The sequence below is a fragment of the Aphis gossypii genome, chromosome 3 (assembly GCF_020184175.1).
Source record: "Aphis gossypii isolate Hap1 chromosome 3, ASM2018417v2, whole genome shotgun sequence".
NCBI classification, from domain to species: Eukaryota; Metazoa; Arthropoda; class Insecta; order Hemiptera; family Aphididae; genus Aphis; species Aphis gossypii.
The window spans coordinates 11,507,129-11,523,419 of record NC_065532.1 but is presented as its reverse complement, the minus strand read 5'-3'; the positions used below and the strand labels follow the sequence as shown (position 1 = coordinate 11,523,419).

At 27.6% G+C, this 16,291-nt stretch overlaps 2 protein-coding genes and 1 pseudogene across 2 annotated transcripts; 2 read left to right on the top strand and 1 right to left on the bottom strand.

The window, feature by feature from the left end:
• The first annotated feature begins 1,444 nt into the window (after positions 1–1,444).
• LOC114130334 (DNA replication licensing factor Mcm7) lies at positions 1,445–6,143 on the top strand. The gene is made up of 12 exons (XM_027995295.2): positions 1,445–1,774; positions 1,876–1,979; positions 2,047–2,187; positions 2,259–2,389; positions 2,457–2,637; positions 2,708–2,845; positions 2,936–3,118; positions 4,193–4,406; positions 4,826–5,121; positions 5,187–5,368; positions 5,435–5,797; positions 5,857–6,143. Exons 1-12 carry the CDS (start codon positions 1,735–1,737, stop codon positions 6,056–6,058), a joined length of 2,175 nt encoding a protein of 724 aa, XP_027851096.1. The 5' UTR covers positions 1,445–1,734; the 3' UTR covers positions 6,059–6,143.
• A 1-nt stretch (position 6,144) lies between these two features.
• On the bottom strand, positions 6,145–9,092 carry LOC114130327 (alkylated DNA repair protein alkB homolog 8-like). The gene is made up of 3 exons (XM_027995284.2): positions 8,798–9,092; positions 7,837–7,992; positions 6,145–7,769 (listed from the first exon to the last, which is right to left on the bottom strand). Exons 1-3 carry the CDS (start codon positions 8,870–8,872, stop codon positions 7,182–7,184), a joined length of 819 nt encoding a protein of 272 aa, XP_027851085.1. The 5' UTR covers positions 8,873–9,092; the 3' UTR covers positions 6,145–7,181.
• A 1,589-nt stretch (positions 9,093–10,681) lies between these two features.
• LOC126550984 (uncharacterized) lies at positions 10,682–11,848 on the top strand (annotated as a pseudogene).
• The last annotated feature ends 4,443 nt before the right edge of the window (positions 11,849–16,291 follow it).

The window sequence follows — 16,291 nt, the reverse complement described above, 5'->3', positions numbered from 1 at the left end:
TTTAATAATATAATATTCAATATTTTTTGACAAACGTTACAAGTTTATCATGATAGCCCCCCGTCTTTGTTCGATCGATTTAAAAATTATACTAATGTTTTACAAACTAATTACAAACAAAATAAATGACAACGTTAAAAATTGATTTGCAAACATGTTTATTAAATCGATTGGACTGTCATTGAGGCTGTCAAAAAAATTCATAAACTTTGTCAAAAATAATAATATTTATTGAGCATTAACAAATTAATGTTGATCGTGTTCTGAATGCCTGAATATTGGCATTAGCATATAGGAATAAATTCTGATATTAGTACATTTAAGTCTGACGTGGCTGGAGAAACGTTTCTTCTTGTACAAAATCTAATCGCTTACAAATTTCGAAAATAGTCTTGCAAATTTTTACTAAATTGCAATTGTGTGGTAATTTTGTGTACCTATTGGAATAGAGCAACAACACTAAAATGAAAGGGACAGTGCTGTTTATACCTATACTATTAAATATTAAGAATATGTAGGATGAGTGGATGACTAGATGAATGAGTCTGCAAACCATGTAGGTAAGGTCATATAATATACCCAAATACCTACAGTAGGTACAAATCGGGGCCAGTACAGATCATGACTAAATAAAATAAATACAGACCGTACCGTAGATACGGTGTTTTCTACCAGGTGAACCGATCTTCGAATCAGCAGTGACAAGTGACAACTGATGAGTTAAACGTGTAGGTACCTAACCACTAATCAGAGATAACAATTAGCAACAACACCGCTCACTCGTTACTGCAGCCTACCACAAACGGCACAAACTCTAATAGGTATAGTAAAATATGGACTTGGTTTATTTTTCATTTTAAAAATACTTAAAATATTTTGACAATAAAAACATAACACTATAATGAATTATTCGCGTTGAAATAATACTAATTCTTCCAGTTCAACGGTTTGTACGATTTGTGGCTCAACGAATAGCTGGTAACCTTCAAACTCTTCAGCTTCATAATATTAGGCAATATATAGACGTTGATTATAAAATATAAATAGTACTTCTTAGACTAAAATTTTTTTTATAAACGTGTTTTAAGTTCAAATTTTCACGAAATTCGATAATGTGTAAATAATCGTGTATCTACCAATCTGTCGCATACGAGAGTCGAGAGTTAGTCCAATATAATATATTCCTATGATTTCAAGAATCACATATTTTCCATAGAACAATAGGTATTAGATATTATACTAAATTATTACAATTTCTTTTTTTTTTTATTTAGCTTTCATTAATAATTATTAGGTATAGTTCAAAAATTACATTAATCATTAACCGAGCATCGACTCGGCGGTGTCGCAGGCACGGGGAATAGAGATGTCGCGGAGTAACACTGGTTGCGCCTTGCACGTAATCAGCTGCGCAAGTTTCCCGCCAATTTTGTGTTTACCCACAAAGCAGTCGAACCGCGATCGTTCCACGTCCAATCGCCGTGCGTGTTTTAACGTATATTATCCGTTATCTGACTGAGAGTCTGGGGCAGTCTTTATTCGTAAGAGCCCTTACGGACCTCAATTATTTCGTGTTCTTACAACGTAGTAGGTACCGTAAATCACGGTTGGCCGTCGTTTGCCGCCGATTCACATTCCGCAACGAATAACTATTGTCGAGTATCAATATTCTGCAAATCTCACAGTCAATAATACTATTGCAAGTTTTACCGTTTACGGCTGTCACGCGCGATCATGGCTAAAGCTGGCTTCAGAGACTACGAAGCTGACAAAGGTAAGTTATATCATCTCGTGACTCATTTTTATTCTTTATAAGATAATTTATTGTTCTCGCCTTGCATGCCATAAACCTTATGTTCGCCGTTTCGTTTGCAGCAAAACTCACGGAATTCCTACAAAACTACCAGGCGTTGGACAAGGATAACCAGAAGCACGCCAAATATGCCGTACAGCTGGCCAAGCTCGCACATCGCGAACAGGTAAATAAACTGAGCAACGTCCCTTAATCAAGTGCGCCTAGAAATTATGCTCTTGTTGCTTTTATAGGTGTCTTTATACATTGAGCTTGACGATTTAGATCATTTTGATAACTTGTTGGCCGATGCTGTATCCGCCAATTGTCGTCGATACTCTTCCATGATTGGTGATATCGTGCAAGAGTTATTGCCAAATTACAAAGATCATGAAGTAAATAAACTTCTCAATTATGAACTATTTTCTAAAGAATTTAAAATTTATCCCTTATTTTCTCATTCAAGCCTGAAAACAAAGATGCATTGGATGTCTACATTGAACATAGAATATTGGCCCAGCAAAGACAAAGAATGAGACAAGGTGATGAAAATATCGCTCCTACAAATAGATATCCTCCAGAACTTATGCGAAGATTGTAAGAAAATGATGTTATTATTACCAAAACTATTATTTTATCGTTTTGTTTTGTTTTTTTTCTTTAGTGAAATATATTTTAAAGATTTAAGCACTAGAAAAGAATTACCTATCCGTGATGTGAAAGCTAATAGCATTGGTAGATTAATATCTGTGCGTGGAATTGTTATGAGAAGTACAGAAGTTAAGCCTATGGTTGTAGTTGCAACTTATTCTTGTGATTTATGTGGTGGAGAAACTTATCAACCAGTATGTATTTATATTTTTATTATAATTCTTCTGCTATTAAAATTAAAACTAATATTAATATATTTAACAGGTAAATTCACTAACATTCAAGCCTTTAGAATTCTGTCCAAGTCCAGAATGTTCAGCTAATAAACCAGGTAGTCGGTTGTACTTACAAACTAGAGGATCTAAATTTATAAAATTTCAAGAACTCAAAATTCAAGAACTGGTAAATAAATGTTTCATTGAATGTAGATTTAATATATCATAATATAGTATATATTAAAATATGTTATATGTATTTTGTGGTTTTATTTAGAGTGATCAAGTTCCAGTAGGTAATATTCCGCGTTCGTTAACTGTGTTATGTAGAGGTGAAGCTACACGACAAGCAGTACCAGGAGACCACATATCAGTAACTGGTATATTTTTACCAATGGTTCGTTCTGGATTCCGACAAATTCAGCAAGGTTTACTATCTGATACTTTTCTTGAAGCCCATGTGAGTAGTCTAAATTAGTTATCTTTACAATATTAATAAAACCATTATAATTTTACTAAAAATGATAAGATTTTAAACATTGATATTTTTCAACTTATCTCTTAAAAACAATTTTTTCAAGTACAGTAGAACCTTATTAATCCGGACTATTTAGGGCTCTAGGTTGTCCAAATTAATGAAAGTCCATATTAAACAAAATAACCAAAAATCGTAAATTAGGTATAAATTTAAAAAAAATGTATTGGATATTTTATTATACAAATTTCAAACTGAATATAAATACATATGTATGTCTTACAGTATTTAACCTAAAAATTATTTATTTAGATATATGTAGAATTCGTTTTCTTGTTTATTTTTAATCTACGACATAAACTAGCGTAGTTTACGTATTATAAACGGCTGTCCAGATTAATGAGGTTCTATTGTATTGACAATTTATAAATTTATATATAGTTAATATTTATCACTAGGGTTATACCTACATTTAATGAATTAAAAAACTTTAATATTAATGCAATATAAAATGCTTTGTATGACTGTATACCTAAATATCAGATTCATAATTTAAATTAAAAATATTAATTGATCATGATAATATGTATAATATATCATTAGGTTAGATTGAAAAATTAAAAAATGACCTAACAAATCAAAAACGCTAAATAAATTTCATTATTGCCTCATTCAAACATTGTGTTAAAGAACTTACGTTGTATGATCAGTTAAAAATAATGCATTTTTTCTACGATTTCACTACTGTCACCAATTTTAGTTTATATGTTATATACTTATTATGAACTTCTGTTTTTAGCTTTAATAACAAATTTATTTGAATTATAAACTATAATTAACTGTGTAGTTACATTGTTTTATTTATCTGTACATGATAATCCATTTATTAGCTTCTTATTTTATTTTTGTTACTGTAAAGACTAAGTTAAAAATTATTAATGAGTAGTAAAAATAATATCAATAATTTAATTACTAAAACAAAATGTTAAGTACTTTATGTGTAGATATGAATATATTTTTTTTCAAAAATAAATCAACTGTTTCTATTATGAATTTTAGTATGTTGAATGTTTAAATAAACTAAATGAAGAAAAGCTTGGAGAAGGTGAATTATCTGAAGAAGAAGTATTGGAATTGGCTGGTGATGACTTTTATACAAAATTAGCTGCAAGTTTGGCACCAGAAATATATGGCCACGAAGATGTCAAAAAAGCATTATTATTACTTTTGGTTGGTGGTGTAGACAGAGCACCCGATGGAATGAAAATTAGAGGTAAGAATAAGGTGTTCAAGTATTTTTTTAAATCTTATATTACAAAAATGGTTATTATTTTTAATATTGTCTTATACATCCTTGAACTTAAAGAATTAAGTTTAATTTACTTGAAATATAAATAAGGATGAGTTTGTGAAAACTTGAATTTGATCCATTGGAAAAAAAACAATTAACACGTCATTGTTGTATCATAATATTACAAAATTAACTTGTGTAATTTATAAATATTTTACCTAAATAAACTAGTACATATTAAGTATTCTTAACTTAAACTGACATTTTATTTTTATTAATCAAAAAATAAATGTGTATCAAGATAATAAGATAAACGTATAAATTAAAAAAAAAAAATTTGGATAAATATTGTTTTATTAATACCTAATTTTGTTAACTAATTACATTTTAATCCTTATTAGGAAGCATCAATATTTGTTTAATGGGAGACCCTGGTGTAGCAAAATCTCAATTGCTTTCTTATATTGAACGTCTTGCTCGTCGTAGTCAGTATACTACTGGTCGAGGTTCTTCTGGAGTCGGTCTCACTGCTGCTGTAATGAAGGATCCTTTAACCAATGAAATGGTCTTAGAAGGTGGTGCCCTTGTATTAGCTGATCAAGGTGTATGTTGTATAGATGAATTTGACAAAATGGCAGAATCTGATCGAACTGCTATTCACGAAGTGATGGAACAACAAACCATTTCAATTGCTAAGGTATATTTTTCAAGAAATTAATTGTATATATTACATAATTATTTATATTTAAACATTTTATATAGGCTGGAATAATGACACGTTTGAATGCTCGTGTGAGTATATTGGCTGCAGCCAATCCTGCTTATGGAAGATATGATCCTAAACGTTCAATTGAAGCAAATATCCAACTTCCAGCAGCTTTACTTTCTCGTTTTGATTTATTATGGTTAATTCAAGATAAACCCAATCGTGAAAATGATCTTAAGTAATATTAATTAACCTATAGTAAATATTATTAATTAGTAAATTATGAAAACATTATTTTAATTAGGTTAGCACAACATATAACATATGTTCATAAGCATAGTCGTCAACCACCAACTGAAGTACAAGCATTAGATATGAGTTTGATGCGTCGTTACATTGATTTGTGTAAGAAGAAGACTCCTACTGTTCCTGTAGAGCTTACAGATTTTCTGGTCGATTCCTATGTTGACTTGCGTAAGGATTCACGTAACAATGGTGATACAACATTTACCTCGGCAAGAAATCTTTTGGCCATACTCAGAATATCTACAGCTTTAGCTAAGCTCAGATTATCAGATGTGGTAGAACGTGAAGATGTAGTTGAAGCTATGAGACTTTTAGAAATGTCTAAAATATCTTTAATGCAAATTGATGAGAAAACTGGAAGGTATGTTGTACTATTAATTTTGCCTTGAAAATTTTGATTAAATGACTTATTGATTTTAGACCTCAAACTGTTGTGGACCGTATATTCAATGTAATAAGAGAATTAGCTGGAGGGCGAACTGTTGTTAAAATGTCTGATATTAGAGAATATTGTACCAGTAAAGGTTTCAACACGTTTCAAGTTGATGATTGCATTGAAGAATATGAAATGCTTAATGTGTGGCAAGTGAATCAAGCTAAAACTACAATTACTTTTATATAGGTACTTTTCTTAGATTAAAATTTTTTACCTCATTTTTTGTATCTATGTACTACAATTAAAAGATTAAATGACTTTTTGTATTGTACCAATGTTATGATTTATATTTAATTTTTTTTTTTTTTATCTTTAAACCAAGTAAAACTTCATTTAGTTTATAAATTTTTTGAATTCTTTTTTTGTATCTTAATAAAGTATATATATATATAACTAACAAATAAAATGCAAGACTTGATTTTAACATAAATAGTTATATAATTTTAATAAATTTGATAACTTTGAACAAATGAGATTTTATTGTAGAGTAATGCAGTCTTCCTTAAACTAAAAACTATTATTATTTTAAATTATCCAAATCCTTTAATTTATGTTATTAATAATGGCTCAATGCCTGGAAATCTCCTAGAGGTTTAAAAAAGATACTATCTTGACTTGAATCCTTATAATTAAAAAAAATTTAAAGTGTAATCTCCAAGTTATTTCTTTTCTCGTGTAACTCTTGTCATATTTTGATTATATATAAACTATTACAAATTATATATTTATTAACAAAAATATATATATTTGAATAGAGAAAATACATTTTTGGCAACAAATGGCATCTCCAACTCTGATTAACAAACCAATTAATAACTATTGCAAATTAATAAAAAAAAATTAGCAATAGTAGATTTTGACTAACGATACCCACAAGACCAAATGTATGTCACTTTTATTTTCATGTGAGTAGTACAATATATGAGTAATTAGATGTTTAACTTAAAAATTTAGTCGACATTTCTCAACATTCAAAATTTGTACCATAATCCCACTTTATGCAATGTTACTATTGTTTGTTCACTAGTATAATACATTTAATTTACAATTTACAATTTATTTTTATATTAATTATACATTTAATTACAGTTTTCAAAAATAAGTTTATAATGTTTATATTATAATAATATGTTATAGTTATGTCGTAGGTAAACAAATCCTGGAAAATATACCAACATTACTCCTACTAGAATAAAAATAAATAAACTTTATAGTAATTATAATTATTATTTATTTGTCAACAAATAAGTAGATCAATGTTGTCTGATCATTGGTGTATTAAGAAGACGTGATAAAAATGTACAAGTACTTAAATTTTAATTTTTTCAAATATTACACACCAGTTACCCTGATCATAATAATAATCAATCACTTTACAATCATTAATTTGTTCACATAATAATTTCAATTCACATTCTTCAAATACATGATAATATCTAAGATGTGTTTCAGATTCTTTTTCTTGTTCTTTCTTTTGATTCAACTTCCATGGAACTAGCAAGTCATTATGTATGAAATTTGAACGATTTGTATGTATTGGCAGATTAACGTCAATTGATTCCACACAAAACTCTTTAGTTGATTCGACTAATGACTCTGGCTTATGTTTATTATTAACCTTGCTCTGTTTCAAATAAGTAGAAAGGTTTTGATTTCTACACTGTTCTTTAGCCCACACATATACAAGTGCTTGGCCTCCAACTGCTAGTACTCTGTTGATTTCCTTTAAAGCTTTTAAACGTCGATCACTTGTGGCTAAATGATGAAGCACGGCTATACTAATACATAAATCAACACAATTTGAACGTATTGGCAATTGAAGACAATCACAGTTAAACACTTGATGGTTGCGATTTTTACAAATTTGAGCTAATTGAGTACTTCGGTCACAGCCTAACTATAAATGATAAAGTTTAAGGTAAATAATTGTTTAGTTTAAAAATATTATTTTTTATACTAGATACCTGATAAATATCAGTAGTATTGGTAAAATATTTTGCATTTCCGCAACCGACATCCAAAACAATTGCACCAGGCCTAGATTTATTTAAAAACTTAACAACATTTGGCCAAGGTTTCTGTCGTGTTTCACTAAAATGTGACGCTATGTTTTCATAAACCTATAAAAATAAAATGATTACAAATTAAATTACAAGTTATACTTACAAAAATGTAAATATAAAAGTAATTTTAAATATAAGTATAATTTCCGATAAGAGATAAAAGTCTTTTATCTATTTTTATCCATGTTAATAATTTAGTAAGCCGTTAATAAATTCCAATCCAATACTTTAGCAGAGGGGTCAGTAATAGGTGGCCTATGAAGCAAAATAACTGAACTGCCAAAAATGTTTTTTTTTAATGTTGGTTTTCAGCACATAATATATATTTAATCAATATTTATGATGTATTTAGAGATTTTAAAGAATAAATATTGTTCAATATTAACTGATCTCCATATTGAAGACACTGTGCATTGGTTGTTCTTCAAGAGTACCAAATTGTAAAACCAGGCTTAGGACAAGAAATGTAATTCCTCATATTAAACCTTTAAGTATACAAATATATTATTATTAGTGTAAATTATACATCAACTAACTATAAATTTTGTTTTCAAATTATCTGGATTGCCATAGACTTTAATTGCCGACCCTTAAATTAACTCTTATTAACTCTTATAGTACAGTAAATTTAAATTCAGTTATCAAAAAAAAAAAATTAAATTAATTTATTAAATGATTAAGTATTCCAGGTCAACGTTTGTAAGACTTTAACAATTTATTCTAACACTAAAACAATAATAGAAAATTGTAAACTTAAAAAAATATATTGCTATTTTCAGTTTGGTTTTCAAACACAGTTTGTTGTTTTTACATACAAAAATCACCAATATTAAATATATAATATCTACTGATATGTACACACATCATGGACATGTTGAGATTCAAGTGTTGAAGCATTTTTTTCATTCAAAGACATAATATCATTGGTAATCTGCATCAATTGTAGTAAACTACTATATAAATAGTAAAACGTAAATGTAGTTTGAAAAAATAATTTAAAGTAAATTAATGAAATTCAAAATGTTTATAAGTAAAGAAAATACATAATTTAGAACAGAAAATATTGTGAAATTGAATATTTTGAACAATCACGAGAGCTAAAAATCCAAATTCCAAAATATAGATGTCTGTTAAATTAAGTTAGCTCCCGGACGTTTAGCACTTATCAATTCTGATAAGGTGGGTAACCGTATTCCTGTATACTATATTGCCTATTCAAATCTTACAAGGAGTATTAATAAAAATATTTATTTTTCAGATATAATTCAAGATGGATGAATGATAATTATTATAATTATTAATGAACATGTTAATCGCGTTTAATTGTAATGTATTGATTTATTTAATAATAATAATAATAAAAAAGTTTAATAATATAATTATATACTATTTTTTTTTATTTATTAATATTTTAATAACTGTAGTATTTATCTATAATAAAGTAATCAGTACGCAAAGTGAGTATAATATTATGTACGAATAAGCCACGCGGCACTGACAGAACTTTATATATTAGATAAATATAAATACTGATATACTGATATTACTCATATTTTTTTTTTATCGCTGAACCATGCGTAGGCATTATTTATAACACATATTATAGGTTCATTTTACAAACACATAACTACATAACTACAATACTTTTTATTTAGATATAAAGATTTATATAGATAGTGGCGTCACGAACATTTTCTTCACAGGGGTAAACATTTAAGTTAAACAAAATAAAACCCTGAAGATATACCTATATATTAAATATTAAAAATAATATGTTATAATATTTTTAACATTTATATAGGTATTATATTTATACATTATAATGATAGTTAAATACAAAAATATTGTTAAGATCTAACAAAATTACCCACCCACCTAAAATTGTTTGGGACAATTGCCCCCCCCCCCCCCAAAAAAAGCCACTGATCAAGTATTGTACATAATGTGATTTTTTTTTTAAAAAACACCTTATTTTGCATTTTTTGACATTAAATTCGGAGATATTCCATATTATTATAGTTCTATACGATACTGCGACGTTCCCTTAATATGTATAGTGCATTTGTGAAATGATGGCATGAATTTTACACTGTGAAAAATATGAAAAATTGACAACAAGTGGCTGTGGACCGAATAAGAAATATAAATTTGACATTTTTTTCATTTATATACATGTACATTAATTAGGCGACGCATTAAATCATAAATGTGGAATTTTGAATCTGAAAACTTACTTTTTCACCAAGGAAAGTGGCTTCATGAACATTTTCTTCACAGTGACAAACATTGTATAAAATAAAAACAAATAATATTATATAATAATATAATGTATATTTATATAATAATATGTATAATTTATTATACATTAATTTAAATAAATAAATAAACAATTATTGTACTGATAATTGATATTAATAAATGATTTTGATTTAACTTTTAGATGCATCGTTTTGACGAACGTTGCATGATGAAATTAGAACAAACCAACAAAGTAACGGATATGCAGCGTAATCTATATAGGACAGTTTAGAAACTGCAAAAGACGGTGAAAGAGTAGAAATTTAAAATCGAAAATAAAAATAATTGTGATGATATACACCTTTTAAAACTAGAAATTATAACCATTAAAGACCATTTGAACGCGTTGGACGAAATGAAAACAAAAATGATGTTTATAGAAAGTAATATAATAATAAAATTATTGATATAATAAAGTAAAATAATTTTTAAGAAATAATTAAATATATTTTTGATCAACGATCGTTTAGGAATAATGGAAACCTATTGAATTGGAATCCTCGAAAGTAATTAGGAAAATGTCAGATAATTATACTACATAATTACTAATAATGTTTGTATTGTATGTGTATTTGTTAAAGAATTAACAAAAAATACTACCTATATAATTGAAATGAATTTCTCCTACCAGCGATTGCAGTTGTCTTCATGTTTGAACTTCGGTGCGGGAGGTGTTGTGTCAAGCCCGCTGAACACAATATCAACATCGTCCTCGGTATCTACGAATCTACCTCCTCCACCACAAATTCAACCACCACCTATGACGATAAAGACTAATGTACCGACATTTAGGAGAGAGGTTCAAGGTAGCTAAACGTCTAAGACGGCAGTGAAGACTGAAAAAGGATATTTTAGAATACCGATTACTGAAGAAATACTAAAATCAGTAGTGTTAAAGTTACCTGGTCAGCGGACAGCCGGTAAAAAGTTTTCAACAAACTGATTGCAACAGTTTTATGTAGTTAAATTAATATTTTATAATATATTAATTAAAAATGTCTTGTATAATTATTCAATACTTTCTAGAACTGTGAGTTTGAGTGTTATAATTTTATATCCGTGTTATGTTTGTCTAGTTTAAAACATTTCTAAAAAAATAAGTACAAATCGAAATTTCTTTTTAAAAAATAGGCCTATTCGAATAGAGGGTGTTGCTATTAAAAAATAAAAGTTTCTTATTCTATGCAGTAAAGTGTAAAAGCGAATCGTTAGACGTCACCACAGGTCGCCTCTGCGACGTATAATCGCAGCCGATCCAGCGGGCAGACGAAGGTCCCGGGCGCGTTTGCTGGAGCGCGCGACGCGAAGACCGCCTCGAGACGGCAGGCGAAGGACCTTCTGCAACTTCGGTCTAGCGAAACGATAACGGAAGACGGCCGCGATACCACAACGATTCTGGTCCTGCGGTATCTGCACGACTGATGGGTGTTGTTGGTGGGAAGAGGGGAGGTTGTGCCCGCGGACGCCACCAAGCTCTAGCCAGTTGTCCTCTGCGTAGTCTTTTCAGTTGTTTTGTGTCCTGCAGGTCCTCCTTATCTGCCTCTGCGCCGCCGTTGTGATCACCACATTTCTTTCAATATTTCCCGTATCAGCTCTTCGACCTCATAATCGCTGGAGAAAGGTAATTCTTTGAACAAACTTATTGTAATATTAAAATCTCCCATTATTTAATACGATAAACGTTTATAACGGATTATTGTTGTGTGTAGGTTGAACTATAAAATGCCAGTGTACAAACGATACGTCGCTGAGAATTTATAGGATTACGCATTATAAATTATAAAGTATACCTAATCTATAGTTAAGTATAACCTTTTAGAAGTTCAAATCAAGTGTGCGGTTTTTGGTTACAATAATTTTAAAAATTGTGTGGTTTTAACCTATTAAATGTGCGCGGTTTTAACCTATTAAATGTGTGTGGTTTTAACCTACCAAAAGTGTGTGGTTTTGTCCTGTATTTTACCGAAAGTGCGCGGTTTTAGGATTCAATGAATAATATACTTTTGAAACATAAATGTAATTTTATACGTCTAAATTCACTAAAAAATAATAATTTTCTTCAAATGTATATTCTATCATTCAAAAAAAGTAAATTACATAAAAAAGATGACTACGATAAAATTGTCAACAATAAAATAATTTTTCAAAACTAAAGGCTTCGTTATACCTTAAAAGTTAAAATAAAATAAGTCAATATTTCACATATCTTCATTCTTCATATAAATAATAATTAAATTGGTATTTAACAAGCACTTGATGTAGATTCACAATGTTGGATAAGTTTACTCACCACTTGTACTTGGTAAATTACATGATATTATAACATATTGTCCGTGTTCAAAATTATGAGGTAGTTAGTGTTACTATACACGATGATGCGGGTATTTTTTTATTGTCTTGTTCCCAGTAGACCTAACCTTATAAGCGAGAATGCATGAACACCGATCAACTACGAAAATAATTGATGTACGCAATATAATGCATATTATATTATAATTGGGATCTAGAAAAAAAACGACACCGAAAAAAGACACGGCAAAAAATTACTGGTAAAAAACGACACGACAATAAACGACAAGGTAAAAAACGTCAAATAGATTTTACTTTAAAATTCCAAACATTAGTTAAAGTATATTATAATTTATAAGTCCACTGTTAAATTAAGTAAATAATCATAAAAATAAATTATAAATATCGAATAGTACTCGTATATGCTATTCCTATTAAAAAAGTTCGTAAATCTTTTTTCCCACTTACATATTCTTCACATAATATTTTTAGTTTATTTTGTAATTCATACATATTTTTGTTTTATTTTTGTTTTTAATGATGTTAAAAAGATGCAAAATCAGTATTTAAAAAAAAAACTGTCAACAGGTCTTTATATGCCTTATAAGAAAAATAAAATTGTCTTTTTTAATCGTCTTTATATGCGTATATTGTTTAAGCAACACACCGATAATCATGAACGTGCAGAATTTTTGAAAGTCAAATTTACCCTTTGCTCAAATAATGTATGTGGTAGGGTTTTTTTTAAAAAAAAAAAACTAGACTGTCAACTGGATATATATGGATATAAGTCTAACAGTGATTTTTGATAACAATAACAAATCTATATTAAAGTTTATTATTATATAATATACACAAAAATATAGTAAAATATATTATTGTAAAGTATTAAATACCTATAATACCTATATCGGCTATACCTAGTACCTACATAGAAAATACTAAAAATAGGTAAATCTAAAAATAGGTTAATCTAGGTGTAAACGATTAAAATGATGTGTGTATAAAATATGAACACTAATATCGTATACTGTTGTATCAAACATAAATTGTTACCCGGCGTACAGTATAGACAAAATAGGTACAGAACTGCTGTCCGTATATATTATATAATAAATATTATTAATTATATGTTTCAGCTCGTCAAAAAAAAAAAAATTGTTTATCTTGAGAATGTTGTTGAGCCCAAACCAAGATGCACCGTATCCCGCTTATTGATACAAATATCCAAATCTCTACTCATCAGCACCAATCGTGCGTACTTACGAAATAATGATGATATTCTGTCGGCAAACACAGTATAACATAATGTACTATATAGGTATGATCATTGAACATAAATACTAATTTATAATCAATGGTATGATACATGACGTACCCGTGATGTTGTGTATGCCCAGTAAAATACGAGAATATCTCAGCATAATGAAAAAACGATAATACTCGTACATTGAGGGGGTAAGTAATATAATAATAATTTAATTTATTTTGGCTAAGGTATAGTGTAACACAGTATGTAGTTGTTGGTTTATTTTTCTTTATTTATAAATTATGATAATTTTGACCACGGTCAAAATTCTCTGAGAAAATCTCTTATTTGTATTACAAAAGAAATTAATCAGAACTTTCAATAAGTTAATTTTAAGTAAGTGTAAAGTCCACGGAATTAAAAAAAAATAAACAAAAAAATATCACATTAATTACAAAGTGCTATTATAAAGTGTAATTTATCTAAAAATAAATTATTAGCTACCTATTAATAAATAAAACAAAATGTATATTACATTTTATTTAACATTAACTTCTAACAAACCAAAAGATAAGTGTAGGTACATAGTATATTTATAATTTTTTTCAAAAAAGTTATGTATCTTGGAATAATAATTTTAATGTTGTGAATATTCGTTGAACGTAAACCCATAAAGCATATACGTCAATTTTTAATATTATTATTACTATTTACTACCTACTATTTTTTTTTTATCATATCTGAGAACAAATTTATTTATTAATATTTTATTATTTATACAAAACAATTCAAAAATACTTATTTCACATCCTTTATATTATTATACATGAATTAACTTTATTGTGTGATTTTATATATTTATATAATATTTTATTTTATGGTAAGAATATTCTTTAACTGCGATATACTATAATTGTTAAATTATCCCTATCTTCTTTAAAGATAATAAGTGAATCTATGCATATTTAAAATATATGCACTCTTAGTAAAAAAAAATAACAACCCTACATTTCGAATGCAGAAACACCAATTCACTTATTTGTGGTTCCCCCATGTGACCTCTCTTTGACTCTCTATATATATAAATTTATATATTATAGTATAGAGAAATAGATATTCTTACTTTGATGTATTTAAATCATTGTCGAACCTCAATCACCTTCTATTATTTCTTTTGAGGTCTTACTAAAATACTATAAATATTTGATACTGATAAAACTATAGGTTACCTATATATTATATTTATTTAAATTTATTCACACTATATTACTATAATACAATAAATTATTTCACGCGATTGGAAATTAATGTAACACGCCTCTATACTACTTTATCTACTATCTATTATTTTTTTATGTGACTAATAAGTACCATTTACTTTATTACACCCAATATGAGGTTTACTTTTTTACACTTAAAATTATAATTTAAATAAACAATTTATTTATAAATATCTGAGTATATTAGTTTTAAATATAACAAATTTGATAAAAATAAACAAATGTTTTTCGAAGGTTGATACAATTTAAATAAATAACAAAAACACTTTCAATATATTTTTATCATTTTCAGCTAAATACTTGTAGTCAATTTGATTTTTTTTTTATATATATAGCCGTATTAGTCCAAACTCTAAAGCGTTTGTATAGAATATGAAAATTTATTTATATTTATAGCGAACACATTTTTAATTAAAAAAAAATGAGAATTTATTTACTTATAGTAATATACTATATTTTATAAAGTTTGTTATAAATTGACTTTTTATTTTATATATTATTTTTACATTTTAATAATTTATATTATATACACTTATCACTTTGGGTATATATAATTATAGACATTAACATATACTTTATATATATAACAGTACAAAGTCTCCGCGTTATGCAGTTTAAACAATGGACTGTACAAAACGACCATTTATCGAAAATTAATTAATATTCACAAATAGAAAAAAATTAAAATATTATAAATACATTTTTTTCATGTATTCTTATGACAATAACTATATCAGAATACTGAATAGTGAATAATGCATATAAAATGTCACTATTTATTATTTTAATTATTGGAAAAATATCTTAAGTATGAGATAATAACTAAAAAGTTCATTATTTAACTCTTTTTGTATTTATTAGGTCAATAAATGGTTCATATTTGTGAGCTTCAAATTTTAAAATAAGTCATTTTATCGCCAGTGTAGTAAGTGATTCATAATTACACAACCGTTTGTGAATACATCATATACCCATCCAACACCGGATACCAATTTTTTATAGTATAAATAAAAAAATGTTGTGATCTAATTTATTTTCATTAATTTTCAGGGTTCTAAACTTAATAGTTCACTGAGGTGGTTCACACAATTGCACAAAAAAGCTATTACTAAAATGTAAGTCATTTAAAATTGAAAAATTCAACTATTATTATTTTTTTATTATTGATTATAATATCAACTCGGTAGCATAGACTACTTAATTAAAGTGATTGTAAATTATATTACAATTACATTTTGTT

Coding starts and splice junctions, on each gene's coding strand:
- LOC114130334 (XM_027995295.2), top strand. CDS start 1,735: ATGGCTAAAGCTGGCTTCAGAGACTACGAAGCTGACAAAG. Junction 3,119..4,192: donor ATACTTTTCTTGAAGCCCAT/GTGAGTAGTCTA, acceptor TATGAATTTTAG/TATGTTGAATGTTTAAATAA. Junction 5,798..5,856: donor ATTGATGAGAAAACTGGAAG/GTATGTTGTACT, acceptor TATTGATTTTAG/ACCTCAAACTGTTGTGGACC.
- LOC114130327 (XM_027995284.2), bottom strand. CDS start 8,872: ATGCAGATTACCAATGATATTATGTCTTTGAATGAAAAAAATGCTTCA. Junction 7,993..8,797: donor AATCTCAACATGTCCATGAT/GTGTGTACATAT, acceptor TTATTTTTATAG/GTTTATGAAAACATAGCGTC. Junction 7,770..7,836: donor ATACTACTGATATTTATCAG/GTATCTAGTATA, acceptor TATCATTTATAG/TTAGGCTGTGACCGAAGTAC.